Source organism: Rana temporaria, chromosome 9 (assembly GCF_905171775.1).
Source record: "Rana temporaria chromosome 9, aRanTem1.1, whole genome shotgun sequence".
In the NCBI taxonomy this organism is placed as follows: domain Eukaryota; kingdom Metazoa; phylum Chordata; class Amphibia; order Anura; family Ranidae; genus Rana; species Rana temporaria.
Genome location: NC_053497.1, coordinates 86,595,367 through 86,607,376, shown reverse-complemented (window position 1 = coordinate 86,607,376; position 12,010 = coordinate 86,595,367). Strand labels below are relative to the sequence as shown.

General features: G+C 43.6%; 1 protein-coding gene across 1 annotated transcript in view; it reads right to left on the bottom strand.

Moving 5' to 3' along the window:
• Positions 1-12,010, bottom strand: part of AMOT (angiomotin) — a 99,217-nt gene that overhangs the window by 43,508 nt on the left and 43,699 nt on the right. The window contains exons 4-5 of the mRNA XM_040323864.1: positions 7,569-8,007; positions 2,705-2,849 (exon numbers count right to left, since the gene is read on the bottom strand). Of these exons, the coding sequence (XP_040179798.1) occupies positions 2,705-2,849; positions 7,569-8,007 (584 nt within the window). The remainder of the gene's footprint in view (positions 1-2,704; positions 2,850-7,568; positions 8,008-12,010) is intronic.

Sequence of the window (12,010 nt, the reverse complement as noted above, 5' to 3'; positions counted from 1 at the left end):
CATCACTATGTACTTGCTGGATATTTTTTTTTTTTTTAAATTGCAAACCTAGAGGCATCAGTCAGCACATTTGAGAGGAAGCAGATTAATTGAAGATGATTATTTTGAGGGGGAGTTGGAATTTAAGTGACAATGCACATGGTTCAAACTATTCTGATTAAGGGTTGGTCTTCATTTCAGGAAACACCCAATAATTGTGAAAAGAACAATATTCTACTGAATACCTGAACTACTTTGCTATGTGAACCAAAAGTCCCATGACTAAATGGGCAGAGTTTATAATATTCCTTAATATTAGAAGAGTTAAAGCAGAAACATTCATGTTTCACATGATCTACTAAAATGCAATATCCAGCATGGGCTGAAATGTAAGCGGTTTTATAAGAATCATGGGTGGTCATTTCACCTGCAAAGGCACCAAGAAAACATGCACAGTTAGTAACCCTTGATGTAGAACTATAAGAGTAAGGGAGGGCTGTGACACCTGTTAGATGTAAAAAAAAAAAAAAACCTGTGTCCCATTGGGGAGATTCCCTGTACCATAGCCAACAAAAGGACACAAGAGGAAATCCCTGTATCTTAAAGAAGAGTGCCACCCAAAAAAACTGAACTTCCGCTTTTCGGAATCCTTCCCCCCTCCGATGTCACATTTGGCACCTTTCGGGGGGGGGGGGGTCCAGATATTTTGCTCCCACTTACAGAGCATAGATACCCGAGCCACACCAGACGCAGTTTCGTGTGCATTTTTTCTGCACTAAAAATGCATGCACAGTGTTTTCTAGGTATTGCAATGGCTCTAGTTCACACCATGCAGTCAGTTTCCGGTGCAGAAACTGACAGGAAACTGACTGCATGGTGTCAACTAGAGCCATTGGAATACATGGAAAACACTGTGCATGCATTTTGTGCAGAAAAAAAGCTCACGGAACTGAACAGAACTGTGTCTGTTGTGAACTGGCCCTTAATCCTTCTCCACTCTGCTCAAAACTAAAATAAAAATGTTTTGGGCTGGAACCAGGAACCAGGATTCAGTTTTCAGGCCATTCAATTGAATTTACACACTGGATTGCACAAAAAGCACACTGCAATCGGATTGCATAGCACTGCGTTTGTGATACGCGTTGGGGGTGTCGTTAGGAATCTATAACAACCAAACACGAATTTTCACTTCCTGCGCTGGAAAATAATAGCTGGCACATGACTATTACATGCAACACACATTACATTTTATGGTCTTTTTTGGAGTGCTGGAAAATGTTTTTCAATAGTATGTCTGCGTGGAAAGTAAACGGGCATACGAACAGGCTTTTAAAAAGGAAAATGCCACTTTCACGGAAACAAAATGATTTTACAAGCTTATTTGTAAGGCGGTCATAAAATTGACTTTGCTTTTCTAATCTGATTTTCTAAAATAGTTACAAATGCAGAAATAAAATTTCCTTATAGCCAAGGTAGGGGAAAAAAATAAATAAAAAATTCCTGGGGGTTTTCTCCTTTGCTTCCTTATCTCCTTTTAGCATTTTGTATCATTACAAAACGAAGACTGGCCATGTGATTATAGTAGGTAGACCCTGCCACTTCACGCTCAGAAAGTAAAATGTAAATTAGATTGGTGTACAACTTTCACCAAAAATAGTTGGTTTTAATTATTATTTGAATGAAAATGTATATTTAAAGCGGGGGTTCACCCGTACATAACACTTTTTCCCCTTAGATGGATGCTCGTTTTGTCTAGGGGAATCGGCTAGTTGTTTTAAAATATGAGCTGTACTTACCGTTTACGAGATGCATCTTCTCCGCCGCTTCCGGGTATGGGCTGCGGGACTGGGCGTTCCTATTTTGATTGACAGTCTTCTGAGAGGCTTCCGACGGTCGCATCCATCGCGTCACGATTTTCCGAAAGAAGCCGAACGTCGGTGCGCAGGCGCAGTATAGAGCCGCACCGACGCTCGGCTTCTTTCGGCTACTAGTGACGCGATGGATGCGACCGTCGGAAGCCTCTCCGAAGACTGTCAATCAAGAAGGAACGCCCGCTCCCAAAGACCCATACCTGGAAGCGACGGAGAAGATGCATCTCAAAAACGGTAAGTACAGCTCATATTTTAAAACAACTAGCCGATTCCCCTAGACAAAACGAGCATCCATCTAGCATCCATCCATCTAAGGGGAAAAAAATTTTATGGGTGAACTCCCGCTTTAAAAAAGGGAGACTAGCCAAATACACCACTTTGTTAAATCAGAGTTTGAAGATGCTGAGCAAAAGACTTTCCAAATAGTGTCCGTGCAAATACACTGCCTGCATACCTCTACTAGGCAAGTGTAAGCAGCAATGCATACGGAGCACAAAAAAAAAAAAGTTTGGTATGCCAAAGGACCAGGTTTGTTCACAAGATGAGCTGCACTCTGATTCATGCCCCAAAACCACTATCACTTGGGTTTAATTCAGAATAAGTATATACAAGTGCCTTCACATCTGCCCACCGGGTGAGAAGAGGAGACTGTAAAGGCATAGCAATTTAGCCCAAATGCATGCAAAAAAAAATATGAAAAAAACCTTACAAAAAAAAAAAAATTCTTCTTACAATTGTATTTATTTGTAGTCACATTTTAATCACAAAAGTACACAAAAGAATTAAATATAAAAAAATCTGGCACAGTATGGTTGCGATGGTCAAACATACACCAATAGCTGTGCTTTCTGTACCTCGAAGGTCCCTGTTAAAGTCATGAATTCTGCGGATTTCTCCTTCCAGCTTTGTTCTCATGGCCTTCTCCAGAGTCTCTCTCTTGGATGAGGATTTTACAAGATTTTCATATGCTTCAGAAACACTCTGGATTTCCATCTCCATCTGAAATGTGCCAGGGAAAACGTCATGAGGCATACCGCCAAAGCTACACTCCCTCTAATGACACACTGCACCTGTTTCCTCCCTGCCCGAAATGAGGACAAACTAGATTTACAATTACAATAAAATGCAGAGATACTTACATTACATGTTACTATACCTTCAAAATATTTTAAAACTGTAGACATTGAAGGCACCCTCTATGTATAGCACAGCTGCCTGGTGTTCCCATTTTCCAGGGGGCAATACCAGGCTTCAAAGATTTTTCCCAAATAAATGTTAATCCCTGAAAATGGGTCTACCTTTCAATGCTAAACAAGTGATCTCTCTCTTTCTGGTAATATTACAATAGATCTACAGTAAGCTCAATCTGTAATAAGTGCGTATACACTATATTGTCAAAAGAATTGGGACACCTGCCTTTACACACACAAACTTTAAGCGCATCCCAGTCTTAGTCTGTAGGGTTCAGTATGGAGTTATAGCTGCAAAGTGGGGGATAACCGCTTCAACTTTTCTAGGGAGGCTGTCCACAAGTTTTAGGAGTGTTTCAGGAATGTTTGATCATTCTTCCAAAAGTGCATGTCTGAGGTGAGGCACTGATGTGGATGGGAAGGCCTGGCATGGCTTGCAGTCTCCGCTCCAATTCATCACAAAGGTGTTCTATCGTTCCATCAGGTTGAGGTCAGGACTCTGTGCAGGCCAGTCAAGTTCCTCCACCCCAAACTCGCTCATCCATGTCTTTATGGACCTTGCTTTATGCACTGGTCCAAGTCATTAGGTGGAGGGGGGGATTATGATCTGAGTTTGGCCCCTTAGTTCCAGTGAAGGGAACACTTAAAACATTTTGGACAAATTTCATGCTCCCAACTTTGTGGGAACAGTTTGGAGATTGCCAATTCCTGCTCCAACATGACTGCGCACCAGTGCACAAAGCAAGGTCTGTAAAGACATGGATGAGTACATTTGGAGTGGAGGAACATGCCTGGCCTGACCTCAACCTGATAAAACACCTTTGGTATGAATTAGCTGAGACTGTGAGCCAGGCCTTCTCATCCACATCAGTGCCTGACCTCACAAATGGGCTTCAGGAAGAATGGCCAAACATTCCTATAGACACACTCCTAAACCTTGTGCACAGCCTTCCCAGAAGAGTTGGAGCTGTTCTAGCTGCAAAGGGTGGGCCAACTCAATATGGACCCCTACGAACCAAGACTGGGATGCCATTAAAGCTCATGTGCATTTAAAATCATCCCAACACTGTTGGCAATATAGTGTACATTCACTTTTATATAAACCTTATATACCATTACATAGCAGAACTCAGATTGGAGGAGCCAGGCCAATTAGATGCATATCAATGGCACCTACATTTTGAGATGTGGCAGGCTTTATACAGGTTCATATTGAAGGACTATCAACCTGCATTTACACTTTAGTAATTAGACAGGTGTGCTTAAGGAGTTAGGTTATGTGAAGTTAAAGTGAATCTCCAGTCAGAGCCATTGTTCCACTTTTGGATACAGCGAGAAGGGGTTAGAACCCTTTGCCAGCATTTTACTGTCTGTCTCTGGGAGATTTCTCCTCAACATTTTTAATGGGAAATTCAACATTTCATGGTTTTTATTGGCACAGGGATTAGAAGGGATATCTTCAAAAATAAATAAAGTCACCTTTTAAAAGAGGAGTGATTAAGAGTCAATTCCCACCAGCCATCACATTAAAATGCAGCAGCTGTGCTGTGGTGCAGCGGGATCACCACAGTGCCCATGTGCCAATCTCAGTGCATCTCACTGTTCACTTTTTTTTTTTAACTGAACTTTATTTAAATGTCAAAGACTTTTCATTCAGTTCAATTGCTAACAGCATGTTGCAAGGTAGTGGATTGCCTCGCACTTCGCTGTGCACCAGGCACACCGGAGACAAAGCATCTTGCCTTGTCATGTCATGTGGTGGGACTGTGCTGGAATGGCCACCCACGCAGTCTCACTGCATATGGTGTTAATATACCCTTATACTGTGTCAGGAAATAAAGGAATATTTCCCCAAGTAGGAACATAGACAAGAAAAATAGAATTTTAAGTATTTGGCCCTCTCATGCTACATTCAAAACAAAAGATTTTGGCTTGTGCTCTATCAATGAGTGACTATTGGAGGGTGTGAAAAATTATTGTTTGGCTGGACTCCCACCCAATGTATGCCTGGGTAGGAAAAGCAGCAAGGGCGGCTGAGATCCAGCTCCCCGATCCTCAGCCGAACTATAAATTTGACACTTCGGGGAGCTGGTCACACTGTTTACACCTAAACTGAAAGGACAGTGCGTACTGTGCTCTCTGCCTCCCCCTACAGTGCAGTACCCGGCAGGAAGAGGTACACTACTGCATTTTTTTTTTTTAAAAAAGGACATGTGTTTATATATGTGTGTGTGCGCGCATGTATTTGGACCGATCATAGACTGTCTATACATAATTGAAACCTAGTAAACGGTTTACTATGCTTCAGTTAATAAACAGGAAGCTCTGTACAGAGCTATTCCTGTCCATTCATTCTGTGCAGCTGAGGCTGCAGAGAAGGAGACGGAGGGCTGTGTCCTCCATCTCCATTTTCAGTCTCGAAGGTGAAACATCAGAGGTCTGTTTAGACTTCTGATTTCTCACCAAATCCCCCAACGGGGCACCTGAAAAAATTAAATAATACATGAAAAATGGTAGAAAAATAAAAAGAAAAAAAAACCTACCAACACCAGTGACAGAACTACTACACAAACTTCGCAGTTGTGACCAGGCCCTGGCGTTCCGCCATGGGGCTTGGAGGAAAGGGCCCTATTCGTGGGTCAGGGGGGCCCTGCATGGTTTCTTGCATCAGAGCCCTGAAGATTCTAGTTAAGTCACTGCATCCGTGCTAAATAACTGCATTAGATAAAAGGACACTGTCCAATACGAAAACAAAAAACGGGATAAAACCAGTAGCCAGATAGCCAGTGAGCTCAGAACATTACAGATGGGGCTTGGCTTTTTTAAACCTGTTTTACTGACTTCATGGATGAAAATGCATTGAGGCTTCTTAAGGCCTGTGTCAATTGTCTTTGGGTTGTGTCAATGGCATCTTTTTAAGACCCTTCGAAGATCATTCAGAATTCATTAACGGCTACATATGACTAGCAGTGGCCCTTCCTCTGACCTGCATTTGAACTGCTTTAGGCCCCTTTCACAAGGGGCTGTCCATTTTGACGAACTCCGCTTGCTTAGCATGGATCGCTCCGTTGATCCCCACCGAGCCTGCACGAACCTGTCGGAGCTTCGCTCTCCTCTATGGGGGGGAATCGAATGAAAACTGACTGCCTGTCCGTTTTCATCTGATCCGATAGACGAGTGGTCCTCAACCCTGTCCTCAGGGCCCACCAACAGGCCAGGTTTTATGCATTACATTGGGGAGATGCAGAATAGAAAACTGCAATCACTGAGCAGCAAATTATATCACCTGTGATGTATTTCAGTCATCTTGAAAACCTGGCCTGTTAGTGGGCCCTGAGGACAGGGTTGATGACCACTGTGATAGACAGATGGAAAATAGGGTTTCCATCCGTCTGGATTCAGCAGATCAGATATCAGCGGACATGTCACTCTATAGACCTGCATGGAGCGCCGTGGACCTGAACGGTCCACCCGTGTGAAAGGGGCCTAAAGCAGGTTTTGCATTCCCATAAACTTGTATAGGAATGCAAAGCCCATTTCACGTGAACATGAGCCAACTGACAGAGGCCCTTAAAAAGGAGAAGTCCAGCCTGAGACTTTTAGGCTGGGCTTCTCCTTTGGGTCACAGGAGTGCAATTCGTTTTGCACTCCTGTGACCAGTTTTCAGCGGAGAGCGGTCTGAAGTCGGCTCTCTGATGACGTCGCTGCCTTTAGTCGGGGCAGCGCATCATCACGACTTCCAAGTCGGGATCCGCCATCTGCCCCGATTAATGGCAGCCACTGAGACAGCCTCTCCCCGCCCCTCCACTGCTTGGCGCTCCAATGAGCACTGAGAAGTAAAGCAGAAGCCATGCTGACCGACAGTCAGTATGGCTCTGCTCGGGGAGGAGTGAGAACTGAGCCATCGGCGGTGTTCGGTGGCTCGGTTCTCAGTGCAGAGACGCCGGGGCACTGCGGCAGCATCAGCCTGATGCTCCATCCACTGAGGGAAGTAGGAATAGGGAAGAAAAAAAAAACCATACTGGCTCCTAAACCTGACTTTTACATACACTTGTAGTTTAGTATGGTCTGTTCATGTAGGCTGGAAAGTTCAAAAATGGGGCCAATGTATGGAAGGCCACTTCAATTTTGATGAGAGACAGCACTGAAGGGGAGAGGCTCTCCAAGTGCTACAAATACCTAAAACATGAATACTTGGCATTTTCTAATCGGGCTCCTGAATTAGTGAAAGGGTGCGATATAATCCTATTCGTTTCAAGGAAAGAAATGCTGCTGAACCATTATCCATGCTATCTGTGTAAGATTTCCAATAAACCTCTTGATGCAAACGTGGGGATTCACCAACATCGGCCAATCAACTCTTAACCAAAAAAATAGCCGGCAATCCACTGTTGTCCATTTCTTTCTTTCATTCAGTATTTGTCTTATGTTCCAAATGTAGCTAAATTCTATGCTTAATTTGAGATGGACACTTTTAGTTCCTAATATACTGGTCAGTCACAGTGCTAATGAACTGAGCAACACTCACTTTTTGAAACCTTGCCACTTTATCGTAGCACCCTTCCAGCTCCTGGCGCAAGGACCGGTTCTCTTCAGAGAGTACAGCAACCATCTGCTGAGCTCGGGACACAATAGCAAATGGGTCACCCTGCATCTGGGTATATGGGGAGGGTAACGGAGGAGGCCTTGACAGCCCATGGTCCATTTGTGTTTGTTGCTGTTGTCCACCGTATGACTGAGGCATGCGGTAAAAGTCTGTATGGTGGTACTGTGCAGGCATCTGGTGAGGCCGATGGGGCCCCGAAAAGAATTCCACATGGCTTGGAGATGGAAGTTGAGACGGAGACATGCCTGAAGGTGGAGGGGACTGTAGAAGGCTCATAGATCCCAGCGATGTGAGAGATGAGGTGGGACTGTGGTAGTGTAACGATCTTTGCGGAAGTAACTGTGGTACATCCTGAATTTGCCTGCAGTACAGAGAACATAATTAAAATACAATATGCACTTCTTTATAATATATACTTAACTTTAAAGACAAATTAGAAAGTCAGTGATAAAAAGATAGTCTCCAGAAACATGAAATATCAATAAAGCCATACGTTTGTTGCACTTCATTACAAGCAGCAGTTAGGAAAATGCAATAGCTATTACAGAATGACCATAGTAGTCATTATTTCATAAAATAAAAAAAAAACAGACTCAATTCCCTCATCTACACATGCGAGCTGCATTGTGGAGTCCTCTCCACTGTATAATTGTACTCTGAAAGCAGGGAAACATTCCTTCCATTAAAAAACACCGATTAGTGCTGTAGGCTTTAGCCTGCAGAGCTGATCAAGGGTCTAATATCTGACAGACTGGTTGTACACAAGCCGAACAGTAGATCAAAATTCTGTTCAACCACAGTACCCATATATGGATTGAAATTTGGTCGGTCCCTGTTGAATCAGTTGAATTTTGACCCATGTATAGCCAGCTTTAGTTCTGGAATTTGCCTACTCTGTCCTACTAGAAGTGGCATCTCCCATTGTTGAAGTACAGGAATTCTCAATCCTACTACAATCATCAAAAACACAGATTACACACACCGATATGTATTAGGTAAACCTTAACAGTTTTAGGTGGACAGAAGAAGATTTACTCAAAATGATTTACAAACCACATTTCTGGCATAAGATTAATATAAATCCGTACATACATGAGAAGCAGGCACACAGCCCATACACTGTGCTCACAAGTTATTCAGCTCAAGTCCTTCCTCCTTAGCATCCTCTACAAGTATGCAGTCACTTTTCAGACTCCATCTCTCTCTGTATATCCACCATCTTCTGTGTACAAAGTGCAGGTCCAAGCAGTGCCACCCTCAGAAAGCCAGCTGGTTACGGGAGACTTTGTCAGGACGTGTGCATATTTATTATTCACAGAAGGAGAAGTAAATTAGAATCTCCCGACTGCTGGGACTTCCTCTCAATGCATTCTGTGTTGAAATTTGCTGGGACCAGTCACAGCATCCTTGCCTCCTGCCCACATGAAGAAGGTGGATCTGTGTTTGTGTGTGTCATTAATTGGAATGTAGGTCACATCGCTCACACTTTTCACTCTCAGCTATAATTTATCAGCCATCATGAAAGTGAAGAACTCATTTCCCTGCCTCTCAATTTAGCACTAATCCAGACACATACTTATAAAAATGGTTGTAAAGGAGTGTTCCTTTTTTTCCGTAAACTTACAATGGTGTTGCACAGGAGGTGCTCATGTCCTCTTCCGGGTGGGGGTCCCCCTCCGGCACTGTCACTCATCCTCTTCTGAGTGCCCCCATAGCACGTTGTGTGCTATGGGGGCATTTGAGCAGGTAGGTAGAAAGTCCCACCAATACCTGTTGAGTCTGCCAGTGAAGTCCACCTAATGCAGCTTCTTGTGGTGGCAACAATGAGGCACTGCTCCTGAGTTCAGAGTGAGTTGCCACAGCAGTATAAAAATGTAAATAGAGATCTCTCTCTATCTATCTTGGAGCACGGCTATTATTATTGTCACTGCCGATTGACAAGCCTTTAGCTTGCCAATCAGCAGCACATGGCCCAACATAATCCTGACCACGGTTTACTGGACAGAGCACTGCCTTTGTTGCTGGAACCCTCTTGCTGTGAGCTGCAGTGTCGGGGAAGGGGAATTGTGCGAGACAAAAATGAGTGAGAACCTCACGGACCACTAAACTCACAATATAGAGTCCTGCAGACCACCAACATGCATTTTACATGCCTTATACACACAATGTTCCGGCATCATGCCCCCCCCCCTCCCCCTGGATCACACTGCTGCTATATTATTTATTTATATATATATATTATATATATATATATTATATATATATATATATATATATATATATATATATATATATATATATATATATATATATATATATATATATATATATATATATATATATATATATATATTAGCGCCTTTAAAAAATCCACTCGCATTTTGCGAGTGGATTTTAAGGGCTGGCGAGGAAGGGCTGCCTGGGAGCCGAGAGGGCGAGCACCGCCGGCAGCCTGTGTGTAATGGGAGTCCTTCTACCAGTGACCGCAGAGGGGGAAGAGAGAGAGCCGCACGGGTGTTTAGAGCGCAGCGCGGGGAACACAGGATAACAGTTTTCATTTTATTCGCCGTGTTCCCTGACGCTCGCTATCAGATCCAGCCCCGCCTCCTGGTCCCGGAACTTTGATAGACAGATCACCCGTCCAATCCTGGTGACGGGTGATCTGTCAATCAAAGTTCCCCGGCCAGGGCTGAATAGGACGTTGAGCGGCGGGAACACGGCAAGTAAAATGAAAACTGTTATCCTGTGTTCCCCGCAATGCGCTTTGATCACCTGGGCGGCTCTCCTGTTCCTCTCCTTCCCTGCACACAGGAACCAGGTAGGCTGCATTTGGTAAATACAGGCTGCATTTGGTGGACACGGGATGCATTGGTGGGCATAGGAAGCCTGCATTGGTAGGCATAGGCGGCCTGCATTGGTGGGCACGGATACAGTTGTTAATATTTATTTTTATAGCTTAATTCTGCATAAAACATTTAAGTGTCATTTCATGAGATTTATGAGGGCGTGTTTAGGGGCGAAATTAGGAGCGGGGCGGGCTGGGTGGGGCAACTGGTGGCGAGTAACCCTTGAGGCCTGGCTAGTAGCTCAGGACTTGAAATGTTGAGAATATATATATATACACACACACATATACACATACACATACATATATATACACACACACACACACACACACACACACAGCTCTGGCTCTCTGAATATCCCCCCCGCCGCCCCACACTCTGCCTTACACTGCTACCTTACACAGACCCCTCATTGGATCTCACCTCCTTATCCAGCTCTGTGCTCCCTCCCACAGTCTGATCAGCGCTGCCATTAGAAGTCTCCTCCTTCACCACCTACTCTCTGCACTACTCACGGCACCTGCCCCTGAGTTCACAGGAGCTACAGAGGAGGCATCGGCCATCAATGTGCGCTGACAGTATTGACAGTGAGCATTGAGAACACTGGAAACATTGGACGGTATACAGCCGTCACAATGTTGATTTGCGGCAGAACCCCTGGGGACCACTGGTCTAGAGAGCTAAAGTTTTTTTATTATGAGGCTTGTGTATCACATAGGGGTCGGATTTGGTACTTGTATAGGCTGTCATACTATAGTCTTTAGTTGTACATGAAAGTTGCATTAAATCCAAAAATGCACCTTTGGACAGCAGCACTGTCGGGGGTTGGGTGTTCGATGTACCAGCAGATTTAAATACAGTTGCAAATGGAGGCCAAAGTCCAGATCACATTATTACAGCAGTTTTCCTTTTGGGATAAGGTTTTTGCATGAATAAAAACTAATTAAAATGGTTCGGTTGTAAAATATTTGGTCTCATAAGCCTCATTTCTGTAACGGATACATTGGTGGAAAGCCCCCCCCCCCCTTTCTTAAAAAAATAAAACAGACTTACTGGTCAAATCCCCCAAAAATTATGAAGGCATCATATTTGCAATATAATAAAATGTTTGGTTTTGGATTTAATTCGGCTTTAAGATTTCAGGATTTCGTACCGATCCTGGCTATATGGATCAGAGATGCCTGAACCTACACGAAAAATGATCAACATCCACAAACTACTGCTTAGGTTTCTCTGCACTTAAAATACTCAAACGCACACCACTGTGGAAAAAAAAAGAGGTTTTGACATGCTATAAGTGATAAATGTAAAACAGATGTTTTTTTATTTCAAAAAAATTCCAAATTACCCAATGCATAATCAGATAAAGTTTCAAACCACAAAAAAGCTAGAAAGCGGAACCTAGCTTGATCTGCTCTTTATCATGTGACTTACCTGTCAAATGACAAATCACAGGGAAAGACTTGTTCTACTTCAAGGCAGAGTTCGGCATGTGGCACATCAGAAGTTAGTCTATGT